The sequence below is a fragment of the Leguminivora glycinivorella genome, chromosome 20, assembly GCF_023078275.1.
Source record: "Leguminivora glycinivorella isolate SPB_JAAS2020 chromosome 20, LegGlyc_1.1, whole genome shotgun sequence".
Taxonomy (NCBI): Eukaryota; Metazoa; Arthropoda; class Insecta; order Lepidoptera; family Tortricidae; genus Leguminivora; species Leguminivora glycinivorella.
Window position 1 is genome coordinate 13,559,005 of NC_062990.1, and position 20,396 is coordinate 13,579,400.

The window sequence follows — 20,396 nt, forward strand, 5'->3', positions numbered from 1 at the left end:
ATCTTTATAAACGGTGCAACACAAGGAACCCAAAAGATTTTTAGAGGCCAAAATAAGCAAAAGAATGCTACAAGTAATTACGAGTTTCAGTACGTAAATTTCGGCGAATTTCCATTTAGTTTTTTTTGCTTTTTGTCGTCCGTAAAACTGGCAGCCGAATAACATTTTTTAAAACTTTTTTTACAATATGTTGCTTGTCATTTTTTGACATTTATTAATAAGGGTAGTTCGATTACCTATACTCATATATATATATATATATATATATATATATATATATATATATCTTTAACATTGTGTCATGATCACCATCTAACAAGCATTTTCTACTGCGAATATAATAAAGAGCTCTTTGTTTTTCTTTCTTGTAATCTCTGAAACTAGGCGAAATCCAGAAAAGTAAAAGGACATTTTACTTTAGTCGGGAAATGTGATCAGCGGTACGCTGTTAAATTTATTCGGTTTTCTTATGTTACCTACGTCTGCATCTATATGATGAAAATATTAACTGATTAGGAATGAGCTCTTGGTTTGGTTGTTCAGTTGGCAGGGCCCAAAGTTATCAGGTTACATTGAGATTACCTAAAGCAAGCAACAATTACCGTCCGGCAAACTGTAGTCCATGGGCCCTTTACTCTTTGGCGAAATGTCTGAATGATACGACCATATCCGGACGGAATTACAATGACTTTTAAAGCAGGACTTATCTTGTTCCGTGCCTAGTAAAGCAAAATTAAAATGTACCAAAATATAATTATATTTACATAATTTCAGTGTGAAATTAAAACTTGTCTAATTTTCGAAATATGCATCGCAAAATATTCAAAATCACTGTTGGTAGAGCTTAAAAATATTTGAGTAAGTAAATCAGAGAAGAATACAGAGACTATAATCTTCATTTTTTTTAATAATAAATTTATGTATATTACTGTGTCTGTAACTCCAACGTCGTCATCCGGATCCTTGAAGGAAAGGAAAACAAAGATTTTTTATTTTGAATTTACTTAAATAAATTTTTAACACATGTTCAGATACTTAAGTCATTTTCCAATCAGTTTGGCTGTATCGCAATAGCAAGCGAGAAATAATTAGTGGTATTACCTGTTTTGCATTTACTAGTTTTTTGATTTCCTGGAAAATACAAAGAAATATTAAACGAAAACATCTTAGGACTATGATGCATTTTGTAAGAAAATTTCTGACGTCCAACAAACAATAATATAAGCTTGCTGGTATATTTGATATTTTTACTTACTTAAGCCACTACAGTTTTTCAAATGATTGTACTTTTTTGGGTCTATATAAGTAATTAGATGACAATTCAGTATATTGAACATTGCATTTTTATATATTTATCTGCATGAAATTCAACGAGCTCAACGAGAGTGCGGTGTGCTGGTGACGGAAGAATCTATGGAACTAATTTGTTCCGTCTATTGTCCTTTGAGTCGTCGGCAACCTGAACCCTCCTTGGAACTCGTACACTTTTTTTTGCTGTGTACTTAACACAGCAAAAGGGAGTGTACAAACTTCTAATGGGTTGGCAACGCGCATGAGACACTCCTTGAGTTGCAGGCGCTCATAGGTTACGGTGACCGCTTTCCATCAGGCGGACCGTATGCTTGTTTGCCACCGACGTAGTATTAAAAATGAACTAAATTAAAAATGGTAAATTAAATTACTTTACGCGTAGTGTTCGTTTCGTTTGACATAATTATTAATCTAGTATTTAATCCAACTCATCATTTTGAATGTTATTGTAAGAAATATTGAATGAGCTTTCATCTTAATTTACATTTTAAATATAAAATTATATAAATATGTTTCAGACCAAAAAGGAGATGGCGGGACGACCTGGACGCATTCTACCCGAAATGGTGGGAAAATGCCAACAACAGGGTCGAGTGGAGAAAGCGAGGGGAGGCCTTTGCCCAGCAGTGGGACACAAAAGAGGCTAATTAAAAAAAAAAAATGTTTCTAATATAATACCTCTTTGGTGGCGTCAGTTAATTTCTGAAATTATTTCGAAATCGTTTTATGTATTTTTTTTAAACTAGTAGTAAAATACAGTAAAAAGACTAAATTAATATTAACAAAAAATGTGTTGCAGTAATATAAATCTTACCTGTGACATAACTTGCGCGACCTAGTGATAAAAAAAAACAAATTACGTAATTACATTTTTAAAACACTATTATATTACTTATTCAAATACTTAGTTTTTATTTAGTTTAAGTACGATTTAATATTATTTTTATTTATTTATATGTACATATTTATTATTTATTTAGTTATTTGTTATTGTAATTATTTAAAAAAATATATGAATATTACATTGAAAAATTACAAACCAGCTGTAAAAAACATTGATCTGTGAGTACATTTTGATAGAAGCGTATATAACAATACAAGTGCGGAAAAGAGGAAATTCGAGGCATAATACGTCCGGTCTGGCTTAGTCGGTAGTGACCCTGCCTGTTAAGCTGCCTGCGGTCCTGGGTTCGAATCCCGGTAAGGGCATTTATTTGTGTGATGAGCACAGATATTTGTTCCTGAGTCATGGATGTTTTGCTAAGTTTGGGGCTAAGTTGATCTGTGTAAGATGTCCCCAATATTTATTTAAGTATTTATTGTTTAATAGATACTTGCGACTGGGTAGGGAGAGTAAAATACTTCAAGTAATAAAATCCAAATACATATTAATATGTAATTAATTGAACTATAAAAAAAATCTTTATTGCACTGTTTAGTCCGTATGATTATTAGAAATTCATAATATAGTCTGTATCTTTAGGTATTTAAATAATAAGTACATAAATGTAAACAAAATCTACCCTCAGAAGGCTCCTTATGCCATTTTGTGGGAAAATGAAAACATTACATGATCAAATACCTCAGTGATATACTCAGTGACAGATCCGCTTTGTTTTTACAAGTTTTTATTCAACTTGCCTTGTTAGTATATTAGTTTGGGTCAAAACCTAGAAGCTAAATTTGACCCCCTTCCCGGTTTCCGATTGAGTCGAAATTTTGCACACATATGTAAATCACGTGACAATGCAATATTATGGTATTATGGAGCTAATCTGATGGAGCAGAAAGGTGGTCATAGGAACCCTGTCATAAAACGTCGTATCTCCAGAGAATAAGGAGTTTTGCGAAACGTCTTGGAGAGCAATAGATGACTGTTGAAAGATAGGTACAGTCGGCGATAAAAGCTTGTGCCAAAAATGATTGTTTTGCAAAAATAATTTATTGTATTTGTTTGGATAACCGACAAATGTTGTAACTACCTTAAAATGTACTTTATTAAATGTTTACTTTCTTTTAAATGCCTAAAAGTACAGATTATAATAATTTAAGATTCTGAATTATAAATAAAAGCGTACCACTTTAGCTGCCATGGTGCATTTTCTTTATCCTGAAATAAATAGCAAAGTAAAGTTATTCTTTGGTTTTAGATGTTTTTTGGATGCTAAAAATAAAATTGTAATACAAAAAAGTTGTGGGAGTACAAAAAAATCTTAGGCCACTATAGAGCCTTTTCACAGTAAGCGCTTAAATAACAAACCATCTAAGTTAAATAAAGCATGGTGTTAACAAGACAAAGTTCTAGAGTGGCCCAGAATTAAAATTAGTTAACCGCACTACGGTTACATTATAGTATGAATTGGTTCAAATCCATAAAAAGCCCTTTCGGAGATAACACGTTTATGATAGTTGCTTTTTAACGATACTGAGACTATAGCACGTGCCGTTTAAACGGGAGCTAGCCGCCGTCAACAATAGACACAAAGGCCTTTGTTTAACAGATTACGGCTAAAGCGAAACGTTCATCTCAGAAAATTCATACTATACAATACTCGACATCAGCCGGCTTAACCAAAGTGACTATTGTTTACACTACGTGGCGACTGAAACGCAGTCTGTCTCCGTCGCGCCACTACACGAGCGACATAGACAGCCAGCTACGATACGCTTATGAATCGTAATCGATTGTGATGTTGGCTAGATATACTGGGTAGATTTAGATTACAAATTAAAAATTGCTCAGTATTATGCAAGCGGATGAGACAGATTAATTCTTGTTCATTCTCATCCGCTTACATGTGTTGCGTACGAACACGGCGCGCACACATACATGCCGCGCGGTGAACGTTTGTTAGAAGAGTTACTACTGGTCTGATAATTAATGCGTCTGTAATGTAATATAATGAAAAATGAAAATGAAATGAAAAATGAAATATTTATTTTTCAAGTAGGCATATTACAATGCGCATATGAACGTCAAATAAAGCTACGTTTATAATTAAATGTTTACCAATGTTTTCATCAAATGATCTTGAACATCTCCTGTTAACTTCATTGCTTCAACGGAAATACCCTGAAATATATTTTTAGTAATGTTATTGAAAGGGGGGCAAAAAATGAATGGCAAGTATCGTTAGAAAGAACTCAATTTAGGTATATAAATACCATCTTTAGGTATATAACAAAACCATCTCCCACCAATTTATGCATGAAACATAAGGTTATTCGCTGTCCATACAAAAAACGATAACTCAATAATATGAAAATACTTAGCATAAGCTTCATTTATATTTATTTAGTTGGAACATCGTATTTATCTCATAAGAAATAAAAGAATAGGTACCTACATTTTTTAGACTAATAATATTTTTATACATACCTCGATCATTACACGATTTAACTACAGAAAAAAATATAGAAAATGTTACATATTTCGTACATTGAGTACCACAAGCCTTATTGGCCTTGCCTTAATTGAAACGAGTGTTTTCTGCCTTAATAATATTTATTTATTTTCACCACACCAACTGGTAAAGGCTTTCTTTGCTATTCGAAAACAGAAAGCAAAATTGCATTTTATCCACAAGGGGGCAAAGTAATTTCATACGAATTTTAACTCGATGTCTTAATCTGGCTGCTAGATTTTACCTATAAATGATGATTTTGAATCATAAATATTTAATAAATTGATGGATTTCATTTATTTTGATGTTTTATAGTCAGTATTTTGTTCGTGCACGACGAAGGCTGTGAGGCATTGTGTTGTTTGGTGTCGGACATTTGCAGTTTGTTCTTTGTCAATTTTGTGTAGATTAATTGGTAAAATATTTTTTAACATAGTAATGGTAAATTTTCTTGAATATTGTATTACTAGCTTTATTAATAGTGTGTGAACCTGCCTTAGAATTCTATATTATTTGTGGTCATGTTTCGTTAATATTTCTTGTATGTACTAGCTTTTGCACATTTTAATTTTTCCTCAGTCACCCGTTGACCACGAACGCTGTAAAGAGTTCAAACGTCGGGATGTATTTTATATTCATTATACGCGATTTAATCCGTTTCCATAGTTTTATTTCGTGTTGGTGTGGTGAAAAATTTTGTGTTTCACTCGGTGGCAAAGTTTGTTTAACCTTCGTGCCTTGATACCCTCGCAACGCTCAAGATTCCACTTTTTGAACCACTCGCTACGCTCGCGGTTCAATTTTGGAATCTTTCGCTTGCTCGGATATCAATATTGGCACGTGCGGTTAAACAACTACTTTGCCCCCTTGTAAAACAAATAACTATTAATTCCGTTAAAAATAAATGAAAATTATTTACCAGCTGAAATGAAATTGGTTAAATAACATTTAGAAAAAATACTTTAATGGGATTGGAAAGCGATGAGCGAATGATCACCGTACCGAAAAGCGAATTAGTAAATATCTTTTTTTTTTTTCAATAATGATGTCTACGAACAATATCACAAATAACTGTTTTATAAAATTATTAAGTATATTAGTAATAATACCTTTGCTTCTCCTTTGCTTAAATCTTTCTGCAAATTAATAAAATTAATAGTTATTATATTATTTACCGAAGCAATTGTATCTAAAAATTTTAATTTTATAAAAAAAAGCCAGCTAAGTGCGAATCGGACTCTCCCACAGAGGGTGCCGTGCCAATTTTTACTAATTAAATCTTTACATAATATAACTAGAAGACGAATAGAAGTTTATTATAAAGGTCAACTCTTGCTGGTTGACTATTTAAATTGATATAGCGATTAAAGACGAAAGTATTATATAATACAAGTGCAAAGCCGGCATGGGTCACTGGTTACTTATATTTATTAATTATATTGATCTATCCTAAAATGAAGAAAATTTTCATAAATATCACAGAATAACTATACTTACACCACGCTGCGCTCAAAAACTCGGATAATTGATGTAGCTCGAAAAGCGGCCAAGTTAAAGTGGGACTGGGCTGGACATGTCTGCCGTATGCCGAATGACTTGTGGGCCAAGATAGCCACGGAATGGGAGCCCCATGAGTCGAACAGAGGATCCGGCAGACCTCGCCGGCGATGGCGGGATAACTTGGACTCCTTTTTGACAGACTGGCCAGTTTTAGCTCAAGATCGAGAAGAATGGAGAAAGAAGGGGGAGGCCTTTGCCCAGCAGTGGGACACAATAGGCTCATAATAAATAATAACTATACTTACTGTGTCTAAAGTGTTACCAATTGCACCAAGTTTTTTAACGACTTTTTGTATGTGTTCGTCCTAAAATAAAAGTAAAATAATTTGGTATATTACAAAACTTTAGAGATATGCATAAACGAGCATTTCTTTTTTTCGTCACTTTTATGAAATGTGATATTTTTGATAAAAAAATGCTATATCTACTCAGAATCACTAACTTTTCATTATTAGGTAGTTGAAAAAATTATCCTATACGATATTTTCTTATTTTCTTACCATTTTCCGTACATGTTGTGTAGGGTAACAAAAGAGGAAAGTAACAAAAATGTATGGAAATTCTGGGACACTTTTTGTCTCCCAGTGAGATTGAAAGTACACGTGATTCAGAGTACAATTGACCTAAAATTCTCCAAAAAATCAAAATAAAAAAAATGGCAAAAAAAAAGAAATGCAGAGTCTTTCCAAATAATACACTTAACAAAAACCCAATTATAATAAGAAATTGTAACTTTTAATTTCCCAGTTCTAGAGTCACATTATTTTTATATTTCAAATTGCACCGAATGAAGGTTGAGGGAGGCGATGGCTGAGATAAGCGTCGTCTGTGTGAAGACCGGTCTATTTAAGCCAACTGGGAATGTTATACCTAATTAGTAACATTATATTACAAAAGAACATTTTGTTCAGTTCTCGTTTATTTCATTTCTTGTAGTTAATATTTTAATTATATATGGAGAATTAGATTAATTATACATATACATGTTATCTTTAGTTGTGGCACTTAGAGTCATTTGCACCTCTAAAGTAATTTCAGACTTTTTTGTTTTTGAACTTTTTATATTATGTGTAATTATTAGTTGTAATTCTACATTTAGAGACCTTTTTCATCTCCAATTAATTATAATTTTAATTCAATTTCAAATCTTTTGTAAATGTGTATATTATGACATATAAAAGTGCCTCTGTGCCCTATTTGCTGAATAAATGTATTTTTTTTAATTTTACAATTTTCAAAATCATGCAAGTATGTTTTCAAACATACTTAAGTATCTGTTCTATCTTAAAAGGTATCGTATATCTTAAAAGCTTATATTCTGAAAAATTTGATACCAAATGATTGAGAAACCAGCATCGTCGTTATTTGTGGCCTATTTCACCACAGTGACATTGACACTACCTTAACAGTTCTGTGCCTGGATTGATAAAAACATTATTACTCAGCGTCAATAATTCCTTTTTGAACAGGCAATGAACGGCGAAGTATCACTGTAAGGCGACAGTTATATATGTAGAAACAGGCCATTGGTGGATTCTTACATACCTACGATTATGAAACATATCCAAATTTCCGTCTTTTATATAATAAAAATAATTTTTTTATTAAATACTTACACATTTTTTTGTTATTTTTTTGATGTCCTGGAATATTATAACGTTATTAACATTATGTAATTCAAAGGGTTTGTGATAATAAAACACACTCTAAAAAAACTATTTCCTGACCTATTTAGTACATTTTTGTGGAGACAGGAAATAGTTTGATCTTTTAGTGTCATAACATAAACTATTCTAACAAAACTATTATCATAAACTTCAAGAGGGGTAGAGGAGGGAAAATTTTCAGATTCTGTCAAATTACAAACAACTCATCACTCTCACTACCTCAATTTATAGGGACAGGTCAATGACCATTAATTATATTTAAAGGTGTTACTTTGAGTTTTAAGTTAATCACTTTGAGGAAATAAAACGACAGAGGACGACTTATGAATTAAAAAATTAAACCTGAAATGAGGTGACGTCTCTACCTGACATTATTGATTTACCCTATTTCTTTTGAGCACAGTTTTATACTGGTGTGGTTTTTTGTGTATGTACATTATTTTCTGCCAAAATATTTTTCTAAAACAAACGTCAACGCGAAGCGATTCGTGATATGGCTGCCTCCAATGAGTCGCTCGCGGCATCTGATCCAAAGGAGCATTCTGACAGTAATGGCGAATGTGTGAAAATTTTACGAAAATATAATTTACAATACAATTTCTTTGTTTTCTTAAAAAGAAAAATATTAAAAAATCACCCAAATATTCTAGTTTATTTATCTGGCTTTCATAATTTTATAACTAAACCATTGATTTTTAATAAACTTTGCTAAATGGCGACATGCGTTTTTCTCATTTTTGAATAGTGCTTTTAGCGGGGATACACTACATTTAAATACCTAATAGCAGATTTTTACATATTTCATTTATTTGAAAATATTTATCGAAGATAAAGAACAGTGTAGTTTAATGAAAAAAAAAGGGAAACTCACCCCCTGAAAAAAAAAATAGATAAAATGTGTTAGTTGAAGAAAATATTGCTGTTCCTTACCCAAATATTTATTCCAAAAAGTTTATTCAACGATAATGTGAAGATTAAAGATGAAAAATAATTAATGAAATACTTAATAAAAAATATAATTGATGTTTCTGTCATAATTATTATCTGAGGATTACCAAAGTCTAAGATTTTAATTTTTAAGGCTATTATCTAATTGAACTAATTAATTGATTTTTTTAGTAAAAAAATATGAGATCTAAAAAGTCCTTTTAAAAATTCGAAAAAAAATCACCGTAGACCAAAATGGATGAATTTTATTCATAAATTTAAAAATATTCGTTTAGTAAAAATTTAAAAACATGATTTTGCGATCCAGTGCACGCTTGCATGTAAGGGACTTTAAACATTATAATAAATAAACAAAAATATACTTTATGTATACTTACAGACAGCTGTAATTAATATAATAGTCATCATGGGTCTTTAAGTCTATTAGTATATATTTACGTCACCAAAAAATAGCAAAATAAATTTCAGAACCCTGAAAAACGTGCATAAACTTATAACATCCTTACTTTCTTCTATTTTTTTATAAGAAAAACCTCACCTTCTTCTCAGTTTTTGTGAAGAGGTTTTTGGCTTGCTGAAATAAAAAGATAGTTAAATAGCATTGTCTATTACTATCGTTATTTATTTTTTATTGTGTGTTGAACCGCTCTGAGCGAAGAGTAATCTATTTTCTCTACACAAAATATTTACTTTTAAAACTAGCAGGCTTACGAAATCAAAATTTACAAAATATTAATATTATTCAGATCAAGATTCAGTCAATTGAAAAAAAAAAAGAAATATTAACTCTAGTACACTAATTTTGTCACCTGAAAGTATGGGGCAGTATGCGTTAAATCCGGTAGTTCTGATTTTTTGCAAACTTGTTTATGATGTTCACCTAATGAATTAATTATAAGTTTTTGACCTCGAGCGCCCAACGCAACTTTGTCAAAAATCGAAAAAACCGTGAAAAAAATTAATCTGTGTCAAAATATTGCATCCTCCTCCGTGACTTCACATTTTATATTGACGGTAATTTTATTTATACTTACCACGACAGTATCCTTTGCTTCTTTTATATTCTGAAACGAAGAAGAATAATGACATGATTAAGGCACTTTTTAAGGGATTTTATTTAATTTTTTAATTTTATGTAAGTTCAAACCGAGATGGCGTAGAACCAAAAGTCATTGTTAAGGATTGAATATTATTTTTGGTATGGTATGTTAGTATTTTTTGAATTCATTACATTCCACAGTTTAGTTATTATTTCATAAACGAAGAAAAGTTTTTATTTACTATTTTTTTTAATAATTATTTTATGGCAGCAATTTCAGAAGTAGTCGACTCACACGCATAGATGTTTTACCTTTTTATTTTTTGATCCTGTCAAACGTTGTGGTTGTTGCTGTAAAATAATAAAAATGTTGCTGATCAAGAATATTAATAAAATAATTTAGAATAAATATCCAGATAAAGAATATTCTGTTAAGTTTTCATTTTAATTTCAATAAATCAAATTTTAAATTGGATGGACGTAGGTTGGTAATTGTTTAATATTTCATTTAGATATTCACGGTTTGCTTGATTTTGGTAAGAAGTTAACACTATTCTAAGTTTGTAACCTAATTTGTTTATTTAAGCGATTATTTAAACTTCAAACTCAACATTTTTGACGTCGGTGGGTCGTTGCAAAAATGACGCACCGCGATAAGCTGCATCACGCGACCGTGCTTGCCCGCCTGGATCATTTTGAGGCAGGCACGGGAGCACGCACAAAGTCGTGAGAAGTGGCGCAAAAAAGGGGAAACCTTTGTCCAGCAGTGGGACAATTGGACAGTGTTATGGAATAAGCGATCAAGCGACAGTTAGTTGAAATCGAGAAAATGAGCTAGAAAGATTTGAAATTTGAATCAGTTGTTGTAAGTTCATTTATAAAGTAAAAAAGTTAATTTTGACAATAAACCTATAAAAGTGTTCATAATTTAAATAGATAAAAAAAATAACACCATACCTATTCAAGTTTCGAAGTAATTAACGTTTTTCCGCTTGATTCTTTATTGAACTAATACTGCGATGACGTTAATTTATTTCGCCGTAGCGTACTATGAGACATATTTTGTCGCTTGATTCTTTAATGCAAATTGTTAGAGGTAAAGTGAATACTGGAATAAAATAACATTCCATATATTTGAGTAAATAGTGCTATTGTAAATAAATGAACAACAATATTTTCCTCCACAATGATTAGGACTAATCCGTCTAACAATTTAGTTTTGTTCTCCAATCAACTTTTTTTAATAAATGTCAAAAAAATCAGCATATATGGCAAAATTGGCATTGTAACTAATAATAATTCATTAGTACTAGCCAGAATTACACACATAAGATATTATGATATAACAAAACCTAATGATATAACAAAACCTCTTTTGCGACCGGTCTGGCGCAGTCGGTAGTGACCCTGCCTGTTACGCCGCGGTCCCGGGTTCGAATCCCGGTAAGGGCATTCATTTGTGTGATGAGCACAGATATATGTTCCTGAGTCATGGATGTTCTTCTATGTATATAAGTATTTATATATTATATATATCGTTGTCTGAGTACCCACAACACAAGCCTTCTTGAGCTTACCGTGGGCCTCAGTCAATCTGTGTAAGAATGTCCTTATAATATTTTATTATTTATTTATACTTAGTTCCCATTAAGCGAAATATCCTGCAATTTCAAATATGTAACAACGAATTAAACGACACTATTAGGGCGGTTAAATCGATATTGCGTTTATAAATCATCAAAACTTTAAACCAAAACGAATTAATAACATTTTTATGGCGTTTAACTCGATTTTGCGATTTAGAATATACGCTTATTATAATTTGTAAAAGTAAATTTGGCGTTCAATTCGTTTTTACGTAATGACTTAGTACACAGGGCCATACAAATTTTAACGTGTCGCTTGATTCTACCCCTTAAAATAAGGCTGTAAGCATTATTTTTCAACAAATAAATAGTCAATACTATAGATTATCACATTTATATCCGAACTGCATTCATAACTTTTTTTTCGGATTTTGGCGCTTAGTTCGCTATTCCATAACACCGTCCAATTATAAACTATTAAATTAAAATATTAAGTTATTACCGCCAGCTGTAAACAACATAAATAAAATGTAATACGAGTTTAAGTAAAAAACATGACATAGGCCAATATACAGTATGTAGTAGGTACGTATTTAACCCTTAAAAAACGAACATTTGGTGTACAAACAAGACACCAAAAATTGGAAACATATATTTTTTTACGTATATGAAAGAAATATATACGTATAAAATATTATAATAATTATAGAATTTGAAAAATGTTTTATGATGGAACCGTTACTTACTGCGATGGCTCAGCGACCCGAAGTGGATCTTGGTCTCTGAGACTAGATTCCGCCATTCGCTCCTATCCTGTGCGATCTGATGCCACTCAGTCACTTGAACTTCACACAGGTCTTTCTGGACCTCATCGATCCATCGGTACCTGGGCCTTCCGACCGGCCGTTTTCAGTAGATTGCCACAGGTGAGGTCTTTTGGCCGCACGATCCTTTCCCATCCTCTCCACATGGCTGAGCCATCGCAGACGAGAAGCCTTGCTGTCGCCCATGACGTTGGGCTTGCCCACTAGTTCTTCCACCTCCGAGTTCTTCCTGACTCTCCAAGAGCCATCCTCTCGTCTCGTAGGGCCTAAAATCTGTCTGAAGATATTCCGCTTTGTTACTAGGAGCTTATTTTCCTCCTTCAGGGTCAACGTCCAAGCTTTGCATCCATATACCAAGATCGGCCTTATTACGGTCTTGTAAATCCTGATCTTGGTTCTTCTGCTGATGAGCTTGGACGTTAATATTTTGTGAAGGGCTAATATTTTGAGGGCATTTGGATACGGATGTCGATTTCGTTTTCTCACTGGTTGGTGTCAGTTATCGTGCAACCGAGGTACTTGAATGATGATACGCGTTTGTAGCAGTTACCGTTAATAGTTATCCCGTCTGGGCTTCGTACCATTCTCCGTCTTTGCATGTGTAGATACCCCGTGTAGATATCCTACTATTTTGTGTCGGCCGTTCAACTTTTCCACCGTCCTCATCAGAGCTATGCACATTTTTTGAACGTAATAGAGTTTCACCTAGTTGAACAGCCAGATCGTCGAAAGCGCATCGCCTTGTTTGTGTCAGCCCTGTAACGAACATCAAACTCTTCCGTCATACACTATCACATTTGGATGACGTACTAACCAGTATCAAGTACTGAACCATTATGGGCCCCTTGTTGTCTGATATAATAAATAAATTATTATTATTATTAATTAATTAAGTGGCAACTTTAGTCATTCTGACTAGCTTGTCGGGTATGACTAAGGTCTCGAGTATTTGGTAGGGAAGCTCTCTACCAAATACTCCAGACCTTAGTCATACCCGACAAGTGTCGACGCTATCATAGGCTTTGGTAAAGTCAACGAACAATGAGTGAATGTCCCGGCCAAACTCCCATCTTTTCTGCATAAGCTGCCTTAGGAGAAAAATCTGGCCTACAGTGCTCCGGTTACGGCGAAAGCCACACTGGTAATCTCCGAGTGCTGATTCTGCATATGGTTCTAGACGACCCAATACGAAAGAATTTTGTATGCCGTCGGAAGCAGCGCAATCCCTCTGTAGTTTGAACACCTTCTCCTCGAACCTTTCTTGTGTATGAGGCATATAACACCCAGGTTCCACTCCTCTGGTTGTTTTTCGTCATTCCAGATCTTAACAATTATCTAATACAGTCTAGACAGCACTGCCCCTCCCCCATATTTCCATATTTATGGAACCCTTAGAGCGCGTAAAAGGTTTGCGAGGTTTCGGAGTGGCTTCCGTAGCTCAATTGGTTAAAAGCTAATAAAACTATACATTGATTGCAGAGGATGAGAGTTCAAATCCCGCCGGAAGCGAAATTGTTTTCAATATGAAAATTCGATTATTGTGGTATTATACATACGGAATGTTTGGCACATGAACCGACAAAATTTTTGGGGAATCTGAGATGTCCTTTCTTTCCATTTTGTCCTGAAAGCTTGCTTCTAGGAGCCACGGATCTGGAGATACGATTTTTTTTCTTCCTAGATCATCTATAATGTGATATTCGAAGCGCCATAACTTTTTTTTGTAGTCTGTTAAAAGCTAACTTACATCATCTATCTGCTTCTTCACTGCCGAGATGGTTTGGAAAACTATTTCATTAATGGTGCCGTCGGCTTTTTCTTCTCTTGCTTTAAATTCCTGGAAGCAAGCAATCTCTATGTCTACACTCTACACATCTATAAGTAAAGTGATTCTCGAGGAAGATTCAGGTATATCATTGGTTGAGATTATGTTTGAATTGTCTGAAATATGACGATATTTGCTCGATGATGAAATCGGTCAAAATTCCGATGGCTGTAAGCTTTAATCGAAATAGCTGCCCAAACCATAACCATTTTTATGACAAATCCTGCGCGTAGCCGGGGCGAACCGCTGGTTAAATATAGATGCGTCGTCTACTATTTTGAATTAGAATTTAGATATTTTCACTAAAAGAAACACCTTTAATATTTTTTAAATTATAAATTTTCTTTTAGGTGTCACCACTAAAACGTTAGGGACCTAATTTTTATACTTTTAATTCAAATAACCGATTTATTCATTGCAGTAAAATAGGACAAAATACTCACAAACTGTAAAGAGCAGAAAATAGATTAGATTAATTTATTATTATTATTTGGAGCCCGTCGTGTCCCACTGCTGGGCAAAGGCCTCCCCCCAATTTTTCCACTGATCTCTATCCAGTGCTATGTCTGACCATTCCTCCAAGAAGGAGTCCAGTTCATCCCTCCATCGCCGGCGGGGTCTGCCGGATCCCCGATCAGAGTTTTCGGGCTCCCACACTGTAGTGAGTTTGGCCCACAACTCATTAGGCATTCGGCAGACGTGACCAGCCCAGTCCCATTTTAACTTGGCCGCCTTCCGAGCTACATCGGCGATTTGAGTTTTAGAGCGTAGCGTGGTGTTCCGGACTCGATCCACCAATTTGACACCTAGTATGCTACGCTCCATGGCTCGTTGGCAAACCCCGAGCTTGGACTTAGATTAATTTACTAGTTATAATATTCAAAGGTGAAAAAAAAATAATAATTAAGAAATTACTATAAAATGATACAAATGGCGCTTAGCAAATTGGATGTCAATAAAAATAAGTTTATTTATTTTTTTATGAAATAATTAGGAACAAAAGTTGCATTTATAACATGAGTAACATATAAACATGGGCATGATTTTTTTACTACTTTGAATTTATTTATTTCCACACATAAAACCACATTGTTATAAAACTACCTTCACTTACACTATTTAAAACTAACTTTAATATATACATATTTTTACACAGATACATAATCGGTTTAACGCACTAAAAATATTTTTATGAAAACATAATAAAGGCACTTACCCGCTGTAAATCATAGTAAAATAAATTCTTTTGTTAATGATTAATCGATATTTTGCCATCCCTAAAATTATGGTAGAAATGGTGTCTTACAGATTATCAAAAAGAATAAAAATTGACACCTTAGTGCTATTTCACATTATCCGATCCGATATCGGATGTAGGACCGATATCCCATATATTTACGCCGCCATTGATTTTTCCTGCGAAATCCTTCCTACTTCCGATATCGGATCGGATAATGTGGAAATGCGCTTAGACTTTGTTAATTGAATTAAATATTTCACCTTAAAATTAACTAAAAAGATTAACTTCATATACTTAAAAGTATAACAACTTTTTGTCAAAAAGAAATGTTTTATTTACGGTCCATATCTTTTAAGATATGTTTTTTTTTCTTTTTTTATTATTTTAATATTTTTATTTCACTGGTATTTTTTAAATTTTTCCTATAATTTAAAAATTTTATGGCCATATACGCCGCAGACCAGAAGATTACGTTGGAAACAGGTGCCTCTTTCTCACTGTCTAAGGCCCTACGTCAGACCGCGGTAGGCCTAAGAAGCGCTGAATGGTCGTCGTGACAGCGTACACGAAAGAAAACATTCTCACGCCTCAGGATGCCGCCATTTTGCCGCCCGAATAAATTCCTAGCAGGGTAGGGGAGGGCGGGGCTGCAAGTTCCGATTTTCAAATAACATGAAGTTATATGATGAAAACGATAAGTTTTATATTCCATATTTAAACCTAACATAGAGTAATAAGCGATTTCTCTAATAGTATAGTTCTTTTGCCCACTTTCTCAATAGTTTTTTTTTACAAGCATATATTTGCAAAATTTCGGAAAGGAACATTCAACCCCACGTTGGGGCGAGTTGTTCCGTGTCTGGGGCAAATTGTTCCGCTTACATAATATAAATAAAATATAATAGTAAGTTAGGTTTCTTTCCAGTAAAACAATAATTTTAATCGTTACATTTATTTATGTTAAGGCACCGTTATAAAATATTAAGAAAATAACAACAAAACTACTAGTTACACAAATTACACAATTATACGAACATTATGTACTGTTTAACTAAAATTGAGATCCTTTAGCTTATAAATGTAACTACCTGCATACTTAATATTAATTAGGGATACAATAATTATCCAGGTAAACACTTTTTTATAACTTAAATATATGGCACTTCCATGACAGAACTTGAAAAAACAAACATAACTGGTAACTTTCACATAAATGTTTCTTTTAAATTATAATAGTTATTAATCAAGTTAAAAATCTTATAAAATACATAACTGCAATTATTTTAACTAAATAAAGCAACCGGTAACCTTCAGACTAAAGAAACGTTTCATTACTTAATAAGTCTAATGACAAATGAGATCACAACTTCAGTTCTAATCAAATAACAAAACAAAAACTTGTAACGTCCCTACTTTTTTCATTTAAGCACTATATCTTGACGTATATGATTATTTATTTTCAGGTGGAATGACAAACAATTAGTCTTGTTTTAAGGAGTCATACTTAACTTTGGCATCTTTTATTCTTGTTCATCATTAAATTCTTCATCTGACTCACAGTTGGGACAGACATAAGTTATACCAGCTTCATTTATACATTTAACATGGGCCCAGTTTTTACACATTGTACATTCTATCCACTGTTCTCTTGGACGAGAATTTGAATATGAATCACAACAAACTATGCAGTACCATTCCAGATCCTTGTTACTATCACTATCACTTTCTTGTAATACTCTTCGTTTAGCTTTTTCCTTTCCTTTTCCTTTACCTTTTCCTTTATTTTTTTTGTTTTCTTTTCCCTTCTTAGTAATGTCTTGGTTCTTTTTTGCTTTCTTCTTTGCCTGTTCTTCTGCTAATGCGTTTTTTTCTGGCGTGTCGGTCAAAACAGCAGACTTTCTTATACGGCGCTTTGTAGCAGTCTGCAGTCTTGGTGGTGCCTTTGGTAAAGGTTTTACGATTGCAGGGTTAAACACAGCTGGACCATTTGTCTTTGCTGGTGTTAATTGAAGTTCTTGTCCACTATTGATGGTCAAATCGGCAGCCTGAGACGCATCACCCTGATCTTTTGCCGGTTGCTGAGGTTGTTCACCATTCCGACCCAATGTTGAAGTGTTCATGGTTACAGGTTCGGGCTGCACATTACTTTGAGGTAATAATTGAATATTGGATGGTCCAGGCTGGTCATCTATTCTGGACGCAACTGAACTGCTTGAAGGCTGGAGGGGTTCCTCATTTGACATCGCTTGAGACGAAGCAGCTTGTGACAATGGCCGATCTGTCACGAAAGATGGTGCATAGTCCTCCTCTGTAAATACGTCAGGATCAAAGGGACATATTCCAGTCTTTTTAAAAGCGTTCATAATAGTTACAGGGGCTGCTGCTAAAGGCCACGCTGATTTAACGATTCCGGGAATTTCATAAATAGACATTGTTTTTCCAGGGTTATTTCGTAGCCAGTTGTCTTGAGCTTTACTACAATACGATTTAAAAGGCCCATTGATGCCCACATCCAGAGGCTGTAGCCTATGTGTGCAGTGTGGTGGGAATGACAGCATTATTATTGAGTTTGCTTTAGCTTTCTCTACTACGTCGATGTCTATGTGTGAAGAGTGGTTGTCTAGCAATAATAACACAGGTTCTTCCGGAGTGGGTTTTGTGAACTTGATAAAGTGGTCCATATATATAAGGAACTCAGTGGCAGTCATCCACCCTGACTTATTCCCAGCTCCAATAGACTCAGAGGGCCCATCTCTTAAAAACAAGTCTTTAAATTTCAAGCGGGGAAACACAAACATTGGCGGGATCGTGTTTCCTGCGGCACTTGCTGCTAACTCGACAGTCACCAAAGTCCCACGCTCAGCGGACACTATAGCACCGACCTGTTTTGTACCTTTTTGAGCTACTATCTTCTTGGGCTTTAAAACAGTTGTGACACCAGTCTCGTCAAGGTTCCATATTCTAGAAGGTGGTAGCTTATATTTGAGTAGAATATCGCCGAGCTTAGTGAAAAATTCATGTACATTATGTTTGTTAAATGCAGATGCACGTCCTGCACTGGTCGCTTCAGGTGTTCGAATTGACAATTCTGGATTTCTTTTCATGAACCCAGTGAACCAATCGTCCCCAGCTTCTCCATTCTCGTGCCACGAAGGGGGAATGTTGTCCAAAGAAAAATTAACTGCACACTCATACGCGAGTTTTCGCACCTCTTCTGGCAACAAACCGAAGTATATTGAGGAACACTTTAAAATGTAGCTTACTAGTTCTTTCTCCTGTTCCGGGGCAAACACTGCTCTGCTTTTATAGCCTACGGTAGGATCTTTACCAGCTCTGGTTTTTTTAACAAATCGATATAGCGTCATGTGGCAAATTTCCAGTTCTTTGGCGACCGTTTTTATTTTCCTTCCATCTTGTATGACGGCATTGGCAGCTTGGAGCAGTAAAGTTTTGGGAGTTTTACCGCGTTCAGTTTTGCGCCTGTAGGTACGTACCATCCTAAAAAAAAGATTCATCAAAAAAATGTATCCAGTACAAAATGAATGGGGTAAGTTGTTCCGAGGAACAACCGGCCCCTTTAGGAGGGAACTTGTAGCCCCATATTACGTTATTGTATAAATATTGTCATACTAGAAAATTAACGAAATCAATTGAAAAAACACTCAAATAATAGGATACCTAACTAATGCCACTCTTAAATAGGAAAGATACACACAAATCAGTCAATAACAAATGAAACTAGACCAAAAAGACTAAATACGAAAAAATGTACTCACGTGGTGTTTTAATAGCACCGTGCACGCAGCCACTCGTCCGCCGCCGCCGGAGCAACTAACATGGCCGCCAGCGCTGCGCGTCACCTAATGCTTAAGCGACGCACTTCACATGTATTGCTATCTCTTTTCTTTGCAAAGTTATAACTGTCGGAACAACTTACCCCGGGAACTTGCAGCCCCGCCCTCCCCTACAGCTAGCTGTGGGAGCCCGCATTAAACCTGGCGTCCACTAAGGCTTCATCAAACCTCGTCAAATCAAGTTCTCATACATTTGAATGCGATTCTACGCGTTGAATGCCGGTATGGCTCCTTTAGAAGGGTGACAAAGGAGTGGTTTTTAGTTGGTATACCTCCTCTCCTCTCACTATACTGAAAGAAATTTGCATTGTGAATTTAACAAGTTCGACTTGTTGCGGTTTATCCGTTTGAATCAGCCAAACGAATGTTTAAAACAATATGTGTCAGGTTGTTTTTATAAAATCGACTTGTTGATTCAAATATATTGCCGATTCAAATGACAAGTAGCTTGTTGTTTGAACCAAAGAGCACGTAGGCGCTATTTTAACCAAAAAACTTGTTGAACGAATATGAAAACTGGTTGTATTTTCTCTCAGTGTAGAGAGGGTGGTAATTACGAGGGAGTCCCACTTATCACCCCAATGGCTTCCCAGGCTGGGGGGGGGGGGAATTACTACCTACATGCATTTTACTACTCCGCAAAAAGGACACGCTAGGTTGAAGAAGAAGAGTCCATCCTCGTCGCCATTTTATTATATGTCTTATTATACTTATTAAATAATAATATCGAAATACATAATGTGTTTTATTTGACAGCTCAGATTCGTAAGTCAAGTAAATTCAAACATGACATTGTTATCTGTCCATAAACATAGAACATGAAGGTCTAATAATATAAAACAAACTTACTCGTTCAGGACTATTACGTTGGGCCTGCGTAAGCGCAGCTAAAAAACACAGAAACAAACTGACACGCATGGTGACCAAAGATTTCATCTGAGAAATTTGAACCTCCCATTTATATACGATTACAAATTTAATTGAATGTGTTAAATTTTACACCTAATAATCAATTGCTTATACAATTTTCAAGGTAAATGAGCGGTAGCTAGGCATTTGTTAATTAATATTAAGGTAGTATGTAAGTGCAGTATTATGTAAGAAAGAAGAAAAACAAATTTAGTATGGGTTAGCACAT

General features: G+C 34.4%; 2 protein-coding genes across 3 annotated transcripts; both read right to left on the reverse strand.

Annotated features, from left to right (window-relative positions):
- Positions 1 to 1,988: 1,988 nt before the first annotated feature.
- LOC125237108 lies at positions 1,989 to 20,178 on the reverse strand. The gene is made up of 19 exons (XM_048144071.1): positions 20,108 to 20,178; positions 18,626 to 18,632; positions 14,087 to 14,175; positions 12,018 to 12,023; positions 10,242 to 10,280; positions 9,925 to 9,954; positions 9,429 to 9,464; positions 9,268 to 9,273; positions 8,814 to 8,816; positions 7,892 to 7,918; positions 6,521 to 6,580; positions 5,825 to 5,851; positions 5,635 to 5,637; positions 4,691 to 4,711; positions 4,322 to 4,384; positions 3,390 to 3,421; positions 2,352 to 2,354; positions 2,126 to 2,146; positions 1,989 to 2,013 (listed from the first exon to the last, which is right to left on the reverse strand). The coding sequence occupies exons 1-19, from the start codon at positions 20,174 to 20,176 to the stop codon at positions 2,007 to 2,009; spliced, it is 549 nt and encodes a 182-aa protein (XP_048000028.1). The 5' UTR covers positions 20,177 to 20,178; the 3' UTR covers positions 1,989 to 2,006.
- LOC125237107 (MFS-type transporter clz9-like) lies at positions 16,344 to 18,184 on the reverse strand. 2 transcript variants are annotated; one of them, XM_048144069.1, is made up of 2 exons: positions 17,468 to 18,184; positions 16,344 to 16,602 (listed from the first exon to the last, which is right to left on the reverse strand). In XM_048144069.1, exons 1-2 carry the CDS (start codon positions 18,110 to 18,112, stop codon positions 16,546 to 16,548), a joined length of 702 nt encoding a protein of 233 aa, XP_048000026.1. In that variant the 5' UTR covers positions 18,113 to 18,184; the 3' UTR covers positions 16,344 to 16,545. The 2 variants fall into 2 exon arrangements, with proteins under 2 accessions (XP_048000026.1, XP_048000027.1); XM_048144070.1 differs by having other exon boundaries at positions 16,344 to 16,599; positions 17,465 to 18,184.
- Positions 20,179 to 20,396: the final 218 nt, after the last annotated feature.